At 38.9% G+C, this 22,512-nt stretch overlaps 1 protein-coding gene across 4 annotated transcripts in view; it reads left to right on the top strand.

Annotated features, from left to right (window-relative positions):
• The first annotated feature begins 7,466 nt into the window (after positions 1-7,466).
• CAPN7 (calpain 7) overlaps positions 7,467-22,512 on the top strand; it is a 32,307-nt gene continuing 17,261 nt past the window's right edge. The window contains exons 1-10 of one of the 4 annotated variants that reach the window (XM_054638696.2): positions 7,467-7,648; positions 11,623-11,731; positions 12,373-12,530; positions 14,786-14,853; positions 16,037-16,237; positions 16,642-16,728; positions 17,417-17,543; positions 17,872-17,957; positions 19,621-19,714; positions 21,290-21,436. In XM_054638696.2, coding sequence (XP_054494671.2) covers positions 7,547-7,648; positions 11,623-11,731; positions 12,373-12,530; positions 14,786-14,853; positions 16,037-16,237; positions 16,642-16,728; positions 17,417-17,543; positions 17,872-17,957; positions 19,621-19,714; positions 21,290-21,436 — 1,179 coding nt within the window. In that variant the 5' untranslated portion in view covers positions 7,467-7,546. Of the gene's footprint in view, positions 7,649-7,813; positions 8,358-11,622; positions 11,732-12,372; positions 12,572-14,785; positions 14,854-16,036; positions 16,238-16,641; positions 16,729-17,416; positions 17,544-17,871; positions 17,958-19,620; positions 19,715-21,289; positions 21,437-22,512 lie in introns of those variants that run through there. The other 3 variants (XM_054638645.2, XM_054638653.2, XM_054638678.2) reach the window with 3 other exon arrangements.

Below are 22,512 nucleotides of genomic sequence, written 5' to 3'. Positions count from 1 at the left end.
TAGCACCAAAGGAACCTTTAAAAAAGGCCCTCCTTGCCCAATGCATGGAGTCTGAATTTTAATTTTTCTTCAAAAAGGAAATAAAATATCAGCCAATACTAACCCTTTGGGAGTTGTTTCTGGTAAAAATTTGATATCCTATAAAGAATAAGGCTTTCTTTACAGAAATGTTTTTCAACAGATGACAGAGACCCATTTGAGCATCTATTTTATAACTTTACTGTCCTTGAAATTGAGAAAATTAACTAAGGCTATGTTAAATATTTTGATATATTATTATCAAGATATATTTCTCTCTTTTCTTCCCTCTTTCTATAATAAGGAACAATGTCCCTGTCACCATGACTGTTTTGAAACAGATGCCACAAATTACAGCCTAGAAAGCTGAGAGCCACTGTTTTAAAAGTGTAAGGAGGAACATTTTGCTTTTAGAAAGTAGTATTACTTTTTGCAATAAACTAACAAATAAATTTTGGAGAACTGCAATGATCTATGCTGAAACTGCGTTACTTACAAAAAAAAATCAACAGAATCTTTAGTAAAATAATTTTGTATTTCATACTTTTATTTCTCTAGTGTTTGGGGGACCAATATTTCTGACCAGTCTGAATACTGGATGTTTGACTATAAAAACCAAATCTAATTCTCTGTGAGGGAGTCAAGAAAACTTCAAAACAAGAATAACTCAAGCAACTTTAACCATACTCATAGGTAAATCAAACTAAAAATGTATTTTTAAAATTTCTGTTCCTTTAACCATACAAAAAATTCTAGCTTCAAGCTAATCATAGATGGACACCTAGTGGTATAATATAATTGATTCCTTTATTCAAATAGTTTCAAAAATCCAAAGCCTTGTGAATAGAAGGGATTTCTAGCATATCAAAAATTAAAATATCATATACAATCTTAAAGACTTTATTTTCACCTATGCTTTTCCTGACATCTTATTTTCATAAAAGTACCATCTGCAGCAATCAGGAGTCTGGGTTCATATTCAGAAGCCTTCAATCAAGGAAAATTTAATTTTGTACCAAAAGATTTTAATATAATCAATGGGTAGGGGGTTCAGTCCTTAAAATAGAATACTTAGATAGCCTATGTAACAATAAATTTGTGGTTCTTTGCACAAAAATAAACCAAGATCAGTTAGTCTGTTTAAGAAAACATTTTATGCACTGAAGAATATAAACAGAGTTGCTCTGGAACAGCCAAGCAAACCAGGCCCACAAATACAGATATAAGGAGTTGCTCCTACGTAGTGGAAAAATGTGGGCAAAGTTTCCCTAAATTATTGCAGAATCCATTTAACACTTGTGTATACACGTTCAACAAGTTATTGATGAAAGAGGTATTGATATTCAAAGATGTTCTGAACAAACAGCAGCCATTTTTTAGTGAGCTATTTTACCATCCTTAGCTTCTTGTCACTCTTCTCCATTCCTCTAAGTCCTAGATCTCCCCAAGTCTTTAAAATACAAACCATCACATGTCTAACATAAATTAACCTGACAAATTATGTATTGAATCAAACTGCAAAACACAAACCCACAATCTTTTTGTGTAGGATAAAGAGATTATTCAACATACTTCAATGACTAAAATAATACAAATTACATGAAGGGGGAGGAGGCAAATACAGTGATTAGTTTTATTTATTTTAAAGTAGTGACAACTACCATAACCTTGCTGTACTTGGAACTAAAAAAAAGGAAGAGATTACCTATAGTCTGACTAGACATGAAATAGCACAGCCCATGGAAGCAAGGAGAAAACACTGTCCTGGCTAAGCAACAGTGTCAAAATATGAACAGCATCTCAGGTAGAATGTTTGGAAAACAACTTGTAAAAGGAGAGGAGAGCACTTGGGAAAGGATGTCACTCATAAGAGAGGAGAAATCTGGATGACAGCTCCATACAGGGACACAAAAACTTCCCACACAGTGTTCTTCTTTAACAAATAGAGGAAGAAGTAACCATTGGCAAAATATAGAAGATGCTGATTCTTCAAATGGTGAAGGGGGAGACCCCTATGGAACCTGAACACAGCATTTCCAACTTCTGTTTCTGAACAAGGTGGTCACCTATTGCAAAAATTCACAAGTCATCTAAAAATGGCAAGAAATAATAAGGTGAAGAGCCAGTGGTGCATTAGAGTATGCAGTCTGGGAGAAAATAAACCCCCTTGCATTTCACCTTGATCTCTAGTCTTCAGAGATCAGAGGTGCTGGGTGCAGGTAGGCTGAATTTCTGATTAAAACCAGTTTGGCCCTGTAAGTCCAGCCACATTCAATAAGAACTTTCAAAATCACAAATTCATGACTGGTGCAGATTATTGGAGCAACAGAAATAAAGATTTGGAGCAGACATTGATAAGTGCACTTATTGCATTAGTGATAAATATATCAAGGCTAGCTGGCGATTAATTAAGCTAAATTAACAACTCAAGCTAAAGCAACAAATTCAGCTTTTCATTATGTTTAACTTCACTGCTAATTAGCTTGGTTTCACCAGAGTATGCTCTGACACAAGTCAGAATCACAAATCTTACCAAAAAAGGCCTACCAGTTTTGGGGAGGAGAGAGGAGCAAGCCCAACTTGTCTGTGAACTGGGATCATATTTTCATCCTCTCCATGGAGGATTCCAAATGTCAGTGTTATATTTTTGGGTAAATGGGGGTGGGACTATAGTCAAATATAATTGGTCAAATGCTGCTGCTGCCATAAGTGGGGGGGCAGCCCCTTTCTCATTTTCATATTGATGGGTGTATTTTTTCACATCCAAAGGAAGGATGATGAGGGGCTTTTTGACCTTTGGTCAAGCTGAGCTATAGGACTTACAGATGAATGAAAGGCAGAATAGAACCTTGAGAGAGCAGCATTGCTTCCTCTCCAAAAAAGTCAAAGCAGCAGTAAAGGCTGTCTGATCTCTGCCCAGCAGTCTCCTTCTATCAGCATGTTAAAACCATACATCGCTGTCTCCTCAAAGGACCAGATACACACTTCTAACAAGGCCTGTTACACCTGGGTGAGCAGGATTCACATCTCAGGGTCAACACCCCTGTACAGAGGTGTCAGTGCTCTTCTGTGCTTCACTGAGACAACACTGGGCTGGGAGACCTCTGCTTTACCCCACACATTATGTTGGTAAGCCTTGCTCTATCCAGGTGGAGGAAAAAATGTCTCAGCTCACGCTGGCTCAAGCAGCCTCAACAATTCTCTGCAGCAAGCCTGGCAATTTTCCACAGCCAGTGATACAAATAGTCTGGTTTGTGAAAGCCTGCTACAGAAAGTTGTGAAGGATCTCTCCTGTGTATGCAGCCTGTGAAATTAAATGCTGGTAAATCACAGGGGAAAACACACCACATTAGGTACATAATGACAGATGCTAAACCATTAATCCTTTCTCAGAAAAGCTGAGTCATTCTGGAGAGTGCTCAGAACTTGGGTCAATGCTAAGCAGTGGTTAAAAGTGCAAATAGAGTGTTAGGAATCATTATGAAACAGAAGAAAACAATGCAAAAGGATACAAAAGTAATAAGACAACTCTAATACTGCACAGTATTCTGGTCACTCCACGTCAAAGGAAACATTGTGAGATTAAAAAGAGATTAAATGTGTGACAAAAAATAATGGTAGGAAGATATAGTAAAGAACATAAATTTATGGACAAAATAAAAGATGTGAGTGATAAGATCATAATTTTTATAAGAAGGGAAGAAAGGGTGGAAGAATGCACTGAGAAACAGCATGGAAATTGATTTATTATTTTGGGTTTTGGTTTGTATTTTTTGTTAATGGAATGTTATACAACAAATTTAAACATTCCCACAAAATATTTTGAATGCCAAAATCAAAATGTGCTAAAGCAACAATTAGACTAATTAATTGAAAATAAGCCCAGCAAGCAGTATCAGAGGCAATAATGTGAGTTCAACCCACAGCCTACGGGAAGCTGAGACAAAACACTACTTTGACTTTATCTTGTTCCTGTACTCTTTCAACAGGCACCAACTGCACTCCAGTCAGAGGAATAAAGGACCAGAGTAACTCCTGTTCTGACTCTGTATTGCCTCAACAGAGTGAAAGGAACTGTGGAGGAATTCACAGACCAGATCATATCCAAGGTTTGTATCTTTGGGGTTTTCAGTGCCAGGGGCAGGGGAAGCACTGAAAACATTATAAAGCATGAAAAAGCTTTGGCTGCAGTCAAATGAAAATAGGTATGGCAATAGACAAAATTTAGGTAAGAAGCCTCATCATCATGCAGACATCCATCCTTACAACATATGTTTGAAAAATGAGGAGAAGAGGCAGAGAAGCAAGAATCAAAATCAGGAGGCAGAGAGAGGAGTTGGGAGATAGCAACTTACAGTATTATGTGAGACAAAAGGAAAAGAGGGGTGAAAGTATCTTCAGAGGAAGAACAAATGAGAATGAACTGATTCTGTCTTGTTAGTAATGAAAAACTATGACACAGAAACAGAGACCTGAATTTCTTCATCTGATACTGCCTCTGCAAAAAGGCATAGGCTGGATGGAAGAGTATTAAGATAACATACAGAGCTATGATCTTCCCAGAGAATATTGACTGTAAAAGGCAGCCAGGAAGGAAAGAAAGCAAGCATTAGATGAGATTAGGAAGGTAGGTACATAAGGCAAGTAGAAGGTGGGAAGTAAGGGATACTCAGGATATCACCAAAGGGAAGAAAAACTGAGGCAGAAGAGGACCTGGATGTGGAATTGGGATTTGTGACAGTGGAAAAAGGGGTTTAACAATCTTAGTCAGTGGAAGTGGTTTTCTGCTCAGTATCTTGGGAGACAAGCGTTAACCATACAAAAATTTAAATGTCTAGGATACATCAACATCAATTGAAAGAAAATATTCTTCCTCATCTAGAAAGAAAACGGGCCAATTTTAATATCTGGCTCCAAAAGTAAAACACCACTACATGCAAAAGGCAAAAAATTTATATGTGTGAAGTCTTAGCTACAGTCATAACCTTAATAACTTACTGTACTTTCTGTACATTTAAAAGCCTTTTGTAGAATTGTAGACAGGATTAGTAAGAAACAGAAACACACAAGACATTTATTATGTGAACAGGGCCAATCACAGTGACCATCAAATAGTTAAAAAAATAATTCTTCAAAGTGACATTTTTGAATCCAGATTAGCTGGAAGAGGTCCTAGCTTATGTTACAGAATAGGTGGTTTGGGCATGTAGATTTAAGTAAGGAACAGCATTATCTGTTGTTCTGCCCAGTTCAGCCTCCTTTGCATCATGCATGTCACTCTGAGTACTGCAAAGTTGCATTTGATCCATTAATGGTTTAGTCTGAAGCAAAATGATAAACACTGATACACATGATACACAAATTAATTTTAGGCGATGCAAGTTACACCACTATGCCTCAACATCAAATTGAAGCAGACCTTGACAGAAACTCCTTCATTTTCATTCCCATCATTAGGGAAATATGGAACAAATAGAGCTTTATTCAGAAAAACCCTTTAGGGTAATGTGAATCTTTCCTCAGACAAAACCCGTAAAATATACTTTGAAAGAAAAAAGTAACTTTATAAGGAGCACAACCAAAAAGGAAAGCCATGAAGAACACAAGAACTTCCCCGTACCTGGCAGATCACAAAAACAAAGTTTCTTTTTGCACTAAACATTACTGTATTTATATAAATGCAGTCAGTAAAGCACAAAAGGGATAAAGAAGAGAACAAGATGGATTGGGAACATTTAACTCTGCACTTAAGAAAATTACAGGGAAAATAACAGATTTCAGTATTTCAGTACCTAATACTCCTGCATTTAGCTGCATCTCCAACTAAATTTATAATCAGAAAACAGGCTGAAAAGACACACATGAAAAAGAGCTGCAGAACAACTTGCCAGAGAGTATTTTTATATCTCATGAAAACAATGCCTTGCAATAAACTGTATTTTCAAGCAGAAATAAAAGCTTGTAGAATCACAGAATTGTCCAGGGGAGAAGGAACCTCGTCCAGCCTTCTGTGGGAAGGGGAGCATGGATGAGACTAGCACCCTGCCTATACCCTCTTGAAAACCTCCAGCAATGTCCCCAGGGAGGCTGTTCCAACAAATGGTCAATGCTTCCATAAAAATTTTCTTTCTTATGTCAAGATGAAACCTCTCCCAGTGCAACCTGTTCCCATTACCCCTTGCCATGTGGCTCCTTGTGCACAGACCCCACTCCTCAAGCATCCCACCCCTCAGATTTCCCCTGACTGCCTCTTATGGTAGGAAAAAAAGAGAAAATCCTGAACATCCTAGCTAAGCAATCTAGGTTACAAAACTGCTACCCCGACTTTTTTTTTTTGTTTTGTTTTAATGAGGATCAATACAATAAAATGGGGGTTTTTGTTTGTTTTCCATTTTAGACCTATATGAAAACAGATGCACACTGAAAACACTCTCTTTTTAAGGCTAGAAAACCGAACCTCGGGGGATTAGCCATGTCCACCTCTATTAAAAATTGAAAAATGGAAAAAAAAGAACAACCCCACTCTGCAACCCCTGGGCTCCACCTGCTTCTTTCGCCCGTGGCTGACAACCATGGGAGAGAAGGGATGGAAGAGAATCCAGGGAAGTGATTCTTCACCTGTACTCAGCACTGGTCAGGCCACACCTTGAGTGCTGTGTCCAGTTCTGGGCCCATCCGTTCAGGAAGGACATTGAGGTGCTCGAGTGAGTCCAGACAGACAACGGAGCAATGGAGCTGGTGAAGGGTCTGGCACACAAATCCTGTGAGGAGCAGCTGAGGGAGCTGCGGGTGTTCAGCCTGGAGAAAAGGAAGGGAGCCTCTCCTCTCTCCAGGGAGACCTCACTGCTCTCTACAACTGCCTGAAAGGAGGGTGTATCTCAGTGACAGGACAGGAGAACGTAGTCTTAACCTGTGTTAGGAGAGGTCCAGGTTGGACATTAGGAGGAATTTCTTCACGGAAGGAGAGATTAGACATTGGAATGCGCTGCCCAAGGAGGTGGTGGAGTCACCGGTCCCCAGGGATGTTTGAGGCTAGACGTGGCACTTAGTGTCTGATTGACACGGTGGTGTTCGGCCATGGGTTGTATTCGATGATCTCAGAGATCTTTTCCAACCTAACTCATTCTGTGATTCTGTAATTTTGTAATTCTGTTATCACCGCCCGGCGCGCGCTCGCGCCTCCAGCGCCTCAGGTGGGAGCGCGCCGTTCCCGCTCACCGGCCCCGCCGCCCCCGCGCGCCCGAGCACGCGCAGGTCTGCCGGGGCGCGCGGGCGTGGGCGCGCGGTGGGCGTGGCCAAACGAGGAGGACTGGGCGCTTTCGGGCGCGGTGGGCGTGGCCACATACGCGGCGGCGCGGGCGGGGGGCGCGGTCAGACGTGGGGGCGTGGCCAGACATGGGGGCGCGGCCGACGGGCGCGGCGGGGTCAAGGAGGCGGGGAAGGCGGCCGGGCGGGCGCGGGGACAGGGACAGGGTGGGCTTCGACGGGAGCTGTCGCCGCTGCCGCCGGCACCGGGAGGGCGCTGGCCATGGACGCCACCACGCTGGAGCTGGACGCGGTGAAGTTCGCGAAGCTGGCGGTGCAGCGGGACCAGAGCGGGCGCTACCAGGAAGCGGTCTTCTACTACAAGGTACGGCGGGGACGCGCCGGTTTCCTCGGGGCGCCGCCGTCTCCTTCCTCGCGCCGCGGGCTGCGTGATGCTCTTGAGCTGCCGGAGGGTTCGCGCTCCCCCGTTGGCCCCCCGAGGGCCGGAGAGGAGTGCGCGGCACACCCGCGGCCCGGCACGGCCCTGCAGGCGGAGGGAGACGCGCTGGGTCAGCGCGGCCGCCCCCGCCCTCCCCCGGCGGGTGTGCCCCGGGAGCGAGCTCGGCCCGGGGAAGGCGAGGCGGTGCCCGCCGAGACGAGAGCGGAAGGCCGTGCGTGAGCGTGGAAAGTTTGTCAGTCTTCGGAGGAGCCGCGTCCTTCAGGGCGGGTTGCGGAACGCCTTTTGCCTGCGTCCTGCTTTTAGGTGGGAACGGGCGCTGCCCGGGCGCTGATGTTTACCGACAGGCTTAGGGAAAGCACTGCAGGTACTCGGCTTAAAAAGCGGGAACGGGCGCTTCTTCCAGCTGCTGGAGACACAGCCCCTTCAGTGCTGCTGGGAAGATTCATCGTAACCTAAAAACGTCTCTGCCCCGCTGGTTTTACGCGTTCATTCCTGGCCTCTCCCCAAACCCTGCCAGGCCAGAAAGACTGATCAGTTTTATGCTAGGCATTTTGGAGAACCACAAGTGGGCATACTACTGCTCCTGGGTGTGCAGCTGGAAGCAACTCTCTTTGTACAGCCACCAAATAGAGAGGTCTGTGGTGAAATGCAAGATGCTCGGCAGTAACACAGCTTCAGATCACAAGCTGTCAGTGTCAGGTTTTTATCTCGTGTGAATTATTCTTTCCATTAGGGACCAGATTTTATTGTTTCCGTAGAGTGTCAGGTTGGTGTAGCTAAGGGTATAATGAGGTTGATTCAGTGTCTTACTCAATATCTGTAGGTTTACTACTAGTATTTAGTCGTTTTTGTGCAACCATTAGGCATTTTTCACCTATGTAAATTGTTGTTTTATGTGTTGTAAAGTTACATTAAAGTTCCATATCGCATTGACTTCTCACCTGTGAGAAGCCTCTTTGAAGCCTCTGTTTATCCTTATCACAGTAGTCATTCCACAGATTCTGTTATCCTGACAAAATGATTCTCTTCCAATAATTTGTTAAGGGATCTGTAGCTGGCCTTTTATTTCATGAGTACAAGGTGTCTGTGAAATGTTTAAAAAGCATAGTGTTAATATCTTGGTGGCCTATGCATGTAAGTGTGAAAGAATAGGAAGAAGAGTCTTTTTTTCTTTTTTTTTAACCCAGTTGTTAATTTTTAGAGGGCTAAATTTATATATGTAAACCTTATATATGGAGCATTTTTAGTTGCCCATAATAACGCCGATAAGCTCTGTGTTCATCAGGAGCAGCATGTGTGCATGGTCTGATAACCACGTGCAGTACTGCTTTAGCACCGTGTATCTCTCCTTTCATCTGGCAGAAATTACTCAGTGCTATTCAGAATGAAAGTATCTTTTTGTGCAAATAGTCACCCCTGTATGCTTTTGAGCATACATCTGTGTGGAAAATCTTTTTCACATGCTGTATACAGGTGATATTCTTGCTAAGTGGAAAAATGCACCCCTGTCAGTCTTGGTGCACTTGAAACTACATGAGACAAGAGGGTAACCTAGATATGTTTGGCTTTCCAGATGTTGCCTGAAGAATCACTGCCATGTTAGATTATACAAAATAATTACAAAATGTCATTTATTATTTCAGGGATACTTTATTTATTTATTCATTTATATATTCCAGCACAGTAGAAGTAAGCTCTGGCCTGTCACCAGCTTTCTTATCAACTGCTCTAAGAAGTTCAGAGCCCACTGGTGCAATTAATAAGCATGTGGGAAAGCTTGGGTACTGAACTGGCTTCTGTAGGAACTTGACCTTAAGGATGAAATATGGAAAATGCTACAGTTGTTGCTGTAGACAACACCAAAACGTGTGAATGGAGTTCCTATGGTTAGCAAGTATGCTTGGCTTCCTGCTACCATGTAACTTTGATAGATGCCATGGGGAGTGCTGCGTGTGAGCCAGCTTCAGGCAGATTGCTAATTAATGGTGCTCTGCAGAAATGTCAGGATCATATTTGGACACCTATGACTTCAGCCAAAACTGCTGAAGGCTGCTGCTAAGTCTGGCTCTTGACCAGCTGTTAGCAGCTTGCAGACTGATGAGCTGTAGTTAGCTTAGTGTGACTGTGGCACACTACTTGTGACAAACAGTAGTGACATTGGAGAAATCATAAATGCTGAGTCTGAATTGCACATCCATCTGGTCACTGGAAACAGCTGCTATGCTGGCTCCACAAGCACTCTGTCAACTGCTTCAGTCCTTTGCAGATTTGGTTTATAAAAGACTTGTTTCCATTATGCTTACGTCTTAAAACCAGGCAAAAACAATTGTGCTTGAAATCACAGAAGCAACATCAATTATACACTGGTTTTGTAGCACTGGTTTGGAAATCCACATTTGTTCTTTGCATCATATGTAGAGCACATACCTTTGTGATACAGCACCTGTTTTGTCAGTCTGTACTTGCAGTATGTCACAGACAAGTATACCCATCCCTTGAGCACACAGCTGTAGTGCACTTTTTCTCCTGCAAAAAATAGTTGTGTGCTAGACCTTAGTGGTAGTTAATTGCTACATATAAATGGTACTTCTGCTTACCCTGCAGTGGCTGTGGATGTTTTGTGTGATGTAGTATGGAGATGGATGCTGGCAGGGAGCATGCAGTACTTAGTTCTGGGATGTTTCTCAGTGAAAATTTATCCTGTTAACAAATACAGGCTGTGTCAGGATCAGTTTTAAGTTTGGGCAAACTAAACAGATGGAGAGGGGAGCAAACTGCTAAGCTTGACCAAAATAATGGCCATAAAACACACAAGGGAGCCCTGGCCATGGGTCTGTGCTTGCCCTGTGCAGGGCAGCCTCTCTGAGCACCCTCTCTGTGAAGCAGCTCTCCAGTTACTCTTCTGCTTTCTGCCTTCTTCTCTAGTTACTCTTCTGCTTTGTGCCTTCCCAGCCTGCCTGCTACCCCACCACCTCCTCTCCTCTGCTGCTGCTGGGAAGGCGAGCGCTGCCACAAAACTGGGGGGTTTTCCATGGGGACAGTAATGGGGACAAAACATCTGTCCTCGTTTTTGTGGGGTGACAAATGTTGATTCTCCATGTGGTTTGGAGACTGTGTCAGCTCTGGCTATTTATTGAAATCCTGCCAAACCTTAGGTGTTTTTCATAAATTCAGTGAAGGGATAGACAGCTTATGCAACTGAAGGTGTTTTTTCTTAATAGATTTGTAGAGGATGGAAAAAGCCTTAATGTGGGTAATGTACTGTGCTTCTGAGCCAGAGGCCTGTGCTCCCTCCTGGAAGCAGACTTCCACCCAGTATTTTGTATACATACAAACATTTTAAAAAACAAGTTGGAGAAGCTAGGAAGCCTCACATTTGTACATGTTCCAGATTGGATAGCTTTATCTGAGTAATAATAATTTTTAAAAATGCTTACTAAACAAAAATTCTTGGCATTTGATTTTAAAAAGCTTATATATTTGTTTACTTTTGTTGTTACCAGATTAAATACAAATAACTGGAATAGCTACTTTTTTCTCCTAACCTTAAATCCTCAACTTTGAAACCAAACTGATTTCAGTGCATGCGTGAAGAGTTTTACTTAAAATCTCCTGATTTCATACATTACTATATAAACAGGCCTAAGATCTGATGTTACAGAACTTCTGAATGTTTTTATAGTCTTATAGGTTGTCCCAGATGTGAGAAATTAAACATGATCTAGCTTATAACTTGAAACTTTTTCTTTTGAGCAGAATTTCCCTGCAGCCACTGAGTCTTTTTGCAGATGTAATGGCTTGCTTTCATGCAACTCATGGCTGCTGTAGGCCCTCTGTTTTTGGTAAGTAATTTTCTAGGCAGCAAACATTAACTCTGTCTCCAATTCTTCTCCCTGCAGGAAGCTGCACAAGCCTTGATTTATGCTGGGATGGCTGGGTCCAACTTGGAAAATATTCAAGAAAAAATAAATGAGTACTTGGAGAGAGTTCAAGCTCTCCATTCAGCAGGTGGGTAAGGAGCTTTCTAATTAAACCTCTGCTTAAATTAATTGAGTGGAAAGTTGTTTGCTGCTGTGAAATACATATCAATGGTGTTTGCTCTGTTTTTATTACTCTGATTTTCTTGCCCTTTGTGAAGAATCACAAATACAGTGAGCACATCAGTGCTTTGAATTCTGATAGACCATAAATTAAGTGGAGCATTACTTTCTAAGGACTTGGGTGTGGGTGTTCTTTGGTTTTAAATATTCTGAGGAACCACATCTGCAGAGCAAATGTGAGAAAGGTCATTAGTAAAGGTATTTAGTGAGATAGACACTGAAGTATATTATTATAGGTGATGTATTTTCACAAATGATAAAATATTTTACATAATTAAACATCCTTGTTCTCCGTGTAGTATGAAAGAAATTTTACTTACATTATTTCAAATCTGAAATATCCTGAGAGCTAACCTCTGCTTCAGGAATTGTGATGGTGTTTCCTTGCCCTTGCATAGATGTTTTTAACAAAGTTTGGAAAGATTTTGTTAGCAGACAAGAAATAGACATTACCCATCTGATTAGAGCTGCTTGTGTTTTGGTGACATGTTCAGGATGTTTTTACATGTCTGCTGCTATAGAAGGCTAAAGACAGTTTTTTTCTTTTAGTTCAATCACAGAAGACAGACCCTCTGAAGTCAAAACAACAGTTGGACTTGGAGCGTGCACACTTCCTAGTTACTCAGGCTTTTGATGAAGATGATAAAGGCAATGCAGAAGAAGCTATAGAGTTGTACACAGAAGCAGTGGAACTCTGTTTGAAAACAGTATGTTAAGCTACAGGGTAACTTGGTGGAATTATGTGATGGTAAGAAATTCTTCCACTCTCACAAATGACTGACCCTTAAAGGCTGGCTTGAAAATGGAGTACCTGTATTTGTAAAAACTCCCTTTTAAATTTTTTTTTGTTTGTTTCACTGTTTTTGGTTTGTTTTTTTTTTTTCAGTGTTTCTTACAGTCTTTATTATGTTCTATACAACACTGTAAATTTATAGGGACTTGTCATTTGTGTGGATTTTTTTTCTGAACTGGATTATACTAAAAGCTAGAAATATTCTGGAATATTTTTTGTGTTGATTTTTGCCCTGGAGCAAACACCACAAAACCAGAAATTAAAAACTGTTAAAAATGAATAGCTGACTTGCCATTGTGTCAGCTGTATTAATTTCTGACTACATTAAAGGAAGTCATTTAAGGGAAATTTGCGTGTGTAACATTTTTTGAAGACGTTAACAGTGATGCCATAACTATTCAAATACTACTTGATTACTCAAGTGTTTAACACTAAAGCTGTTATGAGTGAATTCAATTCACCCTGCAATTAATAAGGATTAATTGGCCATTACATAAACAATGAAGAATTACATAAACAATAAACAATATAACTACAGGTACTGCTTTTCTCCCTTAAGTCCAGTTGGCTTAACTAACTCATTACAAGAAGAGCTCACCATCATAATGTAACTCCACCAAGTCTGTTTTTCTTTTTCTCTTCTTTTCAATGTTATAATGTAAAAATATTTGTGGATTGTTGAGGGTGTTATGTTACAGTTGCTACATGCTTGAGTAAATCCTTTCCTCTGAATTATGTTAACAGGTTTTACCTAGGCTAAAACCCCTGGTGGTACAGTGTAACCAGATCAAGAGTTAGTAGAGCTGCTCTAGTTTTTCCACTTGAGCTGTTGGAGCAGAACATTTTCAGTCTATTACATAACATTTACTGCAGCAGCATGCTCCTTTTTCTCTGCTGTGTTCCTCCTTCTGTTGTGTCAGTGCATGCAAATATTACTGAAGTTAGTCTGAAAATATCTCATATTAACAGCTGCATTTATTGGGTATTTCATTAGGTACAAGATACTGCTGAAGTTTCTTTTAATCTTGACTAGCATATTCTTTTGTTGACATGATGGTAAGGTTTATCCCTCAGGGTGACCCAAAAGTCCTTTCTTCTTCCCAGGATGAAAGGAGATTTAAAGGACTCTGCTATCTTGAAGTTTACTCATGTTTTTATCAGTATATTCAGGGGTAGAGATTTGTTTCTTCCTTACCCTTGAAGTACTCAGCCATTACTTCTCTTCTGTGGCTGATTCCTAGATGAATGTGCTGGTGTTCCATCTCCATTACTTACCTTCATAAATGTTTTAAAGTATTTTCCAACCAGGAACCCCAGAATGTTATTTGTTTGCAAATGAAATTAGTTTCTTACAGAGGGTGTTTCTAGTTTTGTTTCTTGGGGAGAAAGTAGATTGCTTTTTGTATCCTCACTTGACATCCCTGACCTGAAATAATTGATCAAGGCACAAAGCTAGAACCTGAAACCTGCTTTTAGATGCCACAGGAGAGGCCACACCTCATCTTGTGCCTCCTGCAGATTGTTTGGCTGCAGAAGCTATGCTTCATCTGTAAGGAAGACCAAAGTATAAACTGTCAAAAATGACCTCCCAAATGAGAGCAGAAGCAGAACACTCATCACATCTTTGTCACCCTGTCCTAGGTTATTTTATGCTTTTGATTGCAAGTTAAAAATGTTGTTCTTGCACCACTATGTTGTTAGTTTGAAAACACTTATCTTATGAAAGTAAACATATAAAATCTTTTTCCTAAATTACCATGATCATTTCAACACATTTGGAGAAAAGAATCTGAACATATTCAAGCTCAGCAGTATGTGCAGCGTTTTGTTGTGTCTTCTTTCTGCCAACAGTGTTTGAACACAATTAATTCTGGCAATTCTCTTTGTGTATGGACTGTTTTTCATGCTGAAGAATTTTAGACATCACTTCCATTCTATCAAAATTTCACTAGAACAGCAAAATGGTATTTGCTTACATAGTATTTTTTTATGCTGAGTTTAAAAAAAGAAACAACAACAAACAAACCAAAATATTTGCTCATTTCAAAAAGAGAATTGGAATAAATAGCTAGTTACTCTTTGCTGTAATCTAGAAGTATGACAACTGAGCTAATGAAACATGTTCGTGGTTTTTGGATGTGTAGATTTTTCTTTAATTTTGCACTTTAGGCTACTGAAACCTCAGAAGCAGGACTCCAGTCCAAACTGAAACAGCTGGCTCGACAAGCACTGGATAGGTGAGTACTGCTAATGTTAGTAAACATATAATGTTAGTAAACATATAATGTTAGTAAACATATAATGTTAGTAAACATATAATGTTAGTAAACATATAATGTTAGTAAACATACTTGCTGTCAGTTCTGAGTGCACCCTCTGAGTTGGATTCTCAGTCTAACATGTCTGTGTGGATTCTGTGTAGACTAAACTCCTGCAGAGTTCACCTTGGAGCCAGTTGCCAGCTGCTTCACTGCTGAATGTGGCAGCTGTTGTGCCAACCCTCTGGGAATCTTGGGACATGCAGAATTAGGAAAGGACTGTGTGCTTGTTAGAACAAATGCAGTACTTCAGAGATATAATCCAGAGTACTATAATTATTGGCCTCTATAAAAGTTGCTGAATTCAGGCTAGCATGAAGTCAAGGTGTCAGTGTCCCTCCATAAGGAAGACAGCTTGGAAACTGGGAAACATTTTTCTTTACAATAGCAATCTAATTACATAGGGTATGTGTAGTGAAATCTCTGAAACAATTTACACAAGTATAAGGTCAATGTACATCTTTTTAAATCAGCTCTATGATGGTGAATCCCAGGCTATGTTGGGCTAAGTTTCAGTATAAACTGGGTTTTAGTATTTCTCAGTCTGTGTTCAGAAAAAAATCCCAATATTTTGCATGTGTGTGACTATACAGAAGCTTAATGCAGCAGTAACAAAATATGGCTCCTGCATACACGATGTTCAAGCAGTTGAAAGCCTGGGTTGTGAGAATGCCCATGGGTTTTACTACTATTGTACGTGCTAGACAAAATAAATCTGGAAGGTATGAGAGGATGCAGAACAATTTTTTCTCTGTGTTTCAGTGATCTTGTTCTGAGATTCCACATGATGAACACTTACAGAAATTCTCCTATTAGCATAATTTAGAGGCAATAAAAATCTAATGAGTTCTGTCAAAAGTAGCTTGTGAGAGTTGGAAATGCTGTATTTTAATTGATTCAAGAACAGAAAAAATAAAGAAGCACCAACATCAGAAATCGATTTGATTTTTTTTTTTTTTAAGAAAAAGTAGTATTGGTCAACTGGGGCATTTGCTCATTCCATTTAATATATGTGGGAACATGAACAAAGAAAATCAATAATTGAACTGTAATTATATTTTCATCACTGTTGTAAAGAAAATACATTCTTTATTTGCTTTAGAGCAGAAGCACTGAAGGAATCTATGTCAAAGTCGTCTCAGAAAGAAAAGTCAACTGCAGCCAAACCAAATCAGCCAGTCAGAACATTCTTTCCATTGGGACCTGATTTTTCTTTAAATGATAAACCACAGACAATCAGAGCAGTACAAGCTAGTGAATCTCAAGGTCAGAGATACACTGCAGAGGAGATTGAAGTACTCAGGTAAGTCTAAGATTTTCCAAAATGAGTTCATGGAAGGTCTGACACTGAGAAGCCAAAGTGCAAAGTTGTTTTTATAGATTGTACAACTGCTACTTCACTGGAAATAAAAGCATAATATTTTATATTACTCAGCCTTCTATTCCATCCAGTTCCTTTTACTTTGGTTTTTATTATAGGCGAAATAAGCTACAAATAATTTATAAAACCATTAACCTAAATTGTGACTTTTGAAAACTATCAAATATATAATGTTCAAGAGGTAGTGCTCTTGTTTTCAGAAGCACTGTGTATTACTAGTCTTTCTTAAAAACTTATTTCATTGTCACCTTCTGCAAGTTAATTTTCAGAAGATGATTGATAAGCTTGTAGCTCTTGTTTTTTGTTGTTTTTCTTCTGACTTGCAGGAAGACTTCAAAGATTAATGGCATTGAATATGTACCTTTCATGAGTGTTGATCTGAGGGAACGTTTTGCCTTCCCTATGCCTTTTTCGTAAGTATGCGTCAGTTACTGAACTTCAGTTTTGTTTTTATTTTCAAAGCTTCCATATTTAGTATTTCTGTATTTTATTTTTCAGTGTTTAAAATCATTTATGTGGGCTTTTAAGCATAATTCAGGCAGAGATATTTAAATACTACCACTTCCTTCTTCCACTTTGAACTTAAAACTTTATTGTAAGCTGATCCTGCTCTGTAGTGCTTTTGCACTTGTGTCTTCAAGCCTATAAGGATAATATTACATTTGGATTTTTGGATTATCAGGCTGGGCTGGCAGCTTGAGTCTGTTTTCTGATGCTGCTCCATGCTAATGAATTTAGCTCTGTTGCCTGTAAAATGCAGGTCATAGCTGTTCTTCTGTAAAGGGCTATTCCAAGTAATAGTGATATATAACAGCTAGATTTTCATTCATAAGCAGTAATAATGAGTTGAGATGATACAGCCATAGGAGACAAAGACATTTGGGGTTGGTTGACTTTTTTTTTTAAATTTTTTTTCCTTTTCCCCCCCTTAAAAATCACAAACTTCAAAGCAGTGTTCCTTGGATTTGTTTTACAGCTTTGTAATTGTTCTGTGCATATTTTGCCCCATCTATCTGACATATTTAAGACTGCACATACCATAGAAAGCTCTTCTAAACTGCTACTGATTTATTTCTACTTTTTTTTCTCTCTTAAATCTAGTGATAAGTGTGGGAAGCTACCATTATCCCCCAAACAGAAAGCAATGTTTGCCAAGTGGGTGAGACCAGATGACATAACAAATAACCCTACAATGATCTATACCGTATCAAGTTTCAGCATAAAGCAGGTAAATTGTTCCTAAGAAAAAATGTGTGCTGCTAGTGGTTTATCATGGGGGAGCTTGTTGTTCAAAAAGGAATCCCCAAATAGGAGAGTACTTTCCTTGGCTCTTGTGAGGTTAAATAAATGGAAAAAATTTTGCTCTGTAGGGGCCTCATGTTGAACAAGCATACATTTTCTGCCTCTTTAATAGTGGCTTTGCTTCTTTTGGTCTAAATCCTTCCCTTTTGAAGGGAATTACTAACTGACTGTTTTCCTTCCCTCCACCTACTGCATTCATCTCTCAGTAGCTGAATTATTACTAAATGTCCTCACTGGTTTTCTTCTCTTTGTAGACAATAGTGTCAGATTGTTCTTTTGTGGCATCACTAGCTATCAGTGCAGCATATGAAAGAAGATACAACAAAAAATTGATCACGAGGTAAGGAGCTGTTGCTTTGCAAGATCTTTTCAGATTTAACACTGCCCAGCTTTTGCAATATCTTCTGTGACAGCTGTACACAGTCAAAACCAGCATTTGTTTCACCTTCATCTCCCCTGGACTCATGGTTTCAGCACTTCTAAGCAGGAAGCCAACTTTATATTGGAACAAAGGGTTTTAAGTTTAACAGCAAAAAGCTGTTATACAAACATTCCTAATAAATATTTTGAGTCAAAATTGGGAACAGATAATGAATTTATTCACCATAGACATGTTCAAAGAAAAAACAGTTTTCAGACATTTATTTATGCTCTAATAGCCAAGATTTTTTACAGATACCCCCAAAAGTCTGCACAATTTATTGCATCATGGTATAGGTGTTTTGCTTCTTTTATTTCTTCCAGAACATCTCATCTATTTTTGTTTAATGGATAACCCAAATTTTATCCAGCCAAGCAGCACTTTATTAAATTTGCTGTCCTGGTTAGACAATTATCATTGATTAAGTTTTCTGGGGTGTAACAAGCCTATGAACTGGCTCCCTTACTGTACCTGCAGTGTATTAATCAGGTTTTCTGGGGTGTATAGGCCTTTGACTCCTTAACTTGCTCAAGATAGCTTTCTTTTTCTATGACATCTTATTTATCTCTAGTTATATGATAACCATTGAATGATTCTTTATTGAATTTTGTTCTTCAACTGCTGATTGAGTATGGGTTCATGGAGTTCCTTTCTGCAGGTGCTGTGAGATAGTTTCTCAGGGTTTTCTTCTGACACTCAGGCAACACAGATATAAATCAAAGCCAGCTAAAATCAGAGTCAAGCATTCCTTAACTAATTAGTCATAGTTAATTACAATTTTTTTTTTTTAATCACAGAATTCCTAGCTAAGATATAACTTGCTATCAATATAGGTATGAATACAGACTGGAGTCTAACTACTGATGTGCTTTGAGGAGTAAGAAATAGTTTGGAAGGATTTTGTATTTGTTTGGGATTTTTTAAATATAAACTTTATAATGCACTCTGGTTTCATTTGTCTACTTTGTTGGCTGCTGTGCAGCAGGTGGTCCATTTTACAACTCATTGTGGAATTAATGTTAACAACACTATCTCAGCTCCAGTCAATTGGCATCCTATGATAAATTTGCCATGGATTTTCTGGACTTTGCTGGGAGGCTGTTGCCAGACCAGTGTGTGAATGTTTTTTGACTGTTTTGTTTTAATCTGTTCTTTTTGGAACTGAATTTGTAATATTTTCAAAGTTCTGCATAGCCTTCTCCTTCAAAAGTTTATTGGAATATGTGACTTGTCATTCAGGCAAATACTGTATTTATATTATAGATTTGTAAATACTGCTTGTTTAATCATAAGATAAATTTATTTGCCTTGCTTCTGTTTGAAAAACAGTTAGGTTATTATGTTCTTTTTGCTACTATATTAAGTAGAAAGCTGCAGCAAGACCAGGGCCTGAAAAAATAAAACCTATTTAAGCATGATTATTTTTACTAAATTTGAGTTGCTCTTCATTAAAAATGCAATATTTCTGTTCAGTGTAAATTCCTTAAACAGACTGTGTTAATCACACTTTTATCTTTATAAGTGTAGGTACAGCCAAGTCATTTATGTCATAATTTCCTTCCTTTTTTTTTTCTGTTAACAGTATAATTTACCCTCAGAATAAGAAAGGAGAACCAGAATATAATCCATGTGGTAAATACATGGTGAAGCTTCACATCAATGGTGTTCCTAGAAAGGTAAAGTTTTTGGGGGAACTTAGTGCTGTTACTACAAAAGTCATGTGTTTTAAAGGCTTGATCAGCTTCACTATGAAGTACTTGCATAGCAAAAACTTTAGGCAGGTGTTTTTGGAAAGTATTTTTTAATTGTTAAACCTTTTTGAGATTGATTTTTGGTTTTGAATTATGCAACCACATACTTCTTCTGTCTGTACTTCTATAGCCATTAATAAAAACAGCCTTACATTAAATTCATGTTAAAAAATGCCTTATATTACTTAACAGAATTGTGAAAACCAAATAGGAACAAAGCTATGTATCCCCTATTTATGAATTAGATGTGCACTCTTCCACTCCATCTTAGAAAGAATTAAAAATTATAGAGGGGGGTATCAGGAAGAGTGTAGATATGAAATGACCACAGTGGAATAACTTGACTGATAATTCAAGCAAGGCCTTGGTTGACTACTGATTTTTGGTAAGAAGAGGAAATGCCTGAAGATAAAACTTTGCAAACTCAGGAACAATTTCATTTTCTTTTCAGTGCAATAAATAAGAACATAAAATAATGTATTTCTCCACATCATACTTAACTGTAGCACAGATCATAGTGACTGATGAATGCCTATGAGAGTTCAGAAGTTGAGTGGTCATATTCATGGGGTGGGGAAGTAGGGGAAACTCCTCAAAGGTCTTAATTGTTAAAATATAACCTCTGGGTGAGGAAGTCCTTGAGCTGCAAAATTCTGGAATCTGAATGTTCCAGGGAAGTATAATTTTTGTATCTGCCTTGCTCTTAATATTCTTTCCAAAATATCTCCTAAGGGTTGCCTTTTGTTAGGATGAATGGCCATTTGCTCTCCTATGAAAAGGTCTATTCATTCCTGCACAGACAGGATTTGACCAGAGAATGTGCTGTGCTGGTAGCCTGTATTTGTAATGGACCAGTGCCAACAGAAAACTGAAACATCTATTCACAGAAACTGTTTCAGATTACTGCAAATATGCAGTAAGAATCTGTAGTGATGATGAATATATAGTACCTAATTTAAAGAAGAAATGTTAATACTGTCAGAGCTGCTGCTTTTGAGGTGTTCTTCCTTTTCAGAGAGAAGAAACTTAAATCTGGAACTAGAGGCTATGAAAGTGATATGACACAATTTGTTTCCTTAAAGATAAATAAATATTTATTTCTCTGCTGGCTACCAAGCATCATCCACGCTCTGATTCCTAATTAGATGAGGAATATTGTTAGGCTTTTCTTTACTTTTTATGCTTGTAATTGCATGGAACCTTTCTGCAAGTGCCTTTTGCAGTAGCTATTGCACACTTTATAAGAGTGTACTGTCACCATCAGTCAAGGCAGCCACTCACATGTCACCCAATTAGGCCTGTGCAATCAAGAGCTGACAGTGGGGTTTCTTGTTCACTTGGGCAGACCACTGCAGGGTTGATAGAGGTGTCCATATGTGAGAATAATGGTCAGGTCTGGCTGTGTCTGAAAAGCTTTGTATTAATGAGGGTTTTGTTTGATTTTCTGATTACTTTCAAAATACTTTTTTCATAATACTTTACTTCATTCATTTCACACAGGTAATCATAGATGACCAGTTACCTGTTGATCATAGTGGGGAACTTCTCTGCTCTTATTCCAATAATAAGAATGAATTATGGGTGTCACTAATAGAAAAGGCTTACATGAAAGTCATGGGAGGATATGATTTTCCTGGATCAAATTCTGTAAGTATGAGATTATTTATAAGAGGAAAAAAATCCACTTAAATAATAATGGGTAAAATAATTTCATTCCAGTGAAATCAAAGTGAGCAGCTTAGGGAGACAAGTATTTGGTATGACATTTTCTTAATTTTTTTTCTGTTTCTTTTTTTTCACAATTATTTTTAGCTGTACTTAATGAAATTAGTCCATCAAAATAGAATGAGCAAGACATCTTGATGGTCAAAGTTAATCTTAACTCTCAGATTTCAGTATTGATGTTTGTGGGTAGGAAGTGTTTCTGTAGAGTCTAGATGGACGTGTTGGATGAAGTCAAATTCTCTTTGCCTATATCAATACTGCTGATTTTGGTTTCTAACTCTTTCAATAAATAGGGCAGTTCTCCCTCATTAGGTAGTGGAGTCAGCTAGGAAAGGAGCAGTCTAGAAATTTAGGTCTGTATAGAGGGAGCAAGTGCTTTGATCTGTGTAAGTTTGTTTATCAGATTGTTCCACTCATCTCCATAAATATGCATTGGGTTTCTATAATGTGGTTGCTAAAGAAACAGTCAACATTCATCATACAAGTGACATGCAAGTTATTCTTTAAAGAGGAATGGTTTGCTGAAATGAGTAGCCCATATAATTTGTTACTTAGGAAGCCTTTCTGATTTTAACTTTATACTATTATAATTTTAAAGATTTTTTTTAAATTCATGGTGCTAATTGGTGTCTTGGCAATCACATTCTTGGTGGATATACTTAGTAATCATCACCTCTTGAAAAATTGTTATGGAGACAAATGTGGCTTTGTGTAAGGGGTAAATGTAGCACATATTTTTAAGTGTCAGGACACTTAAAATATTTGTTTTGAAGGACAAAAGCTGGTGAGAATAACGTTATTTAATTCCCATTGTCATCCTCTAACTTGCTATCTGGAAAAACAGCTTGACTGGTGATATTTAATCTCCACCCTTCCTGCCCCCTCCACTTTCCACTGTATTCCAGCTTCCTTGTGTAATCTCAGGGTTACTTAGAATCAGGCTGGGTTGTATTTGTAATTCCTCAAGTTCCCAGCCCCCTAGTGCTGGTTATTGACAC

Source organism: Agelaius phoeniceus, chromosome 1 (assembly GCF_051311805.1).
Source record: "Agelaius phoeniceus isolate bAgePho1 chromosome 1, bAgePho1.hap1, whole genome shotgun sequence".
Lineage (NCBI taxonomy): Eukaryota > Metazoa > Chordata > Aves > Passeriformes > Icteridae > Agelaius > Agelaius phoeniceus.
Note: the sequence above shows the minus strand (reverse complement) of the source record. Positions and strands in the feature narration are given on the sequence as shown.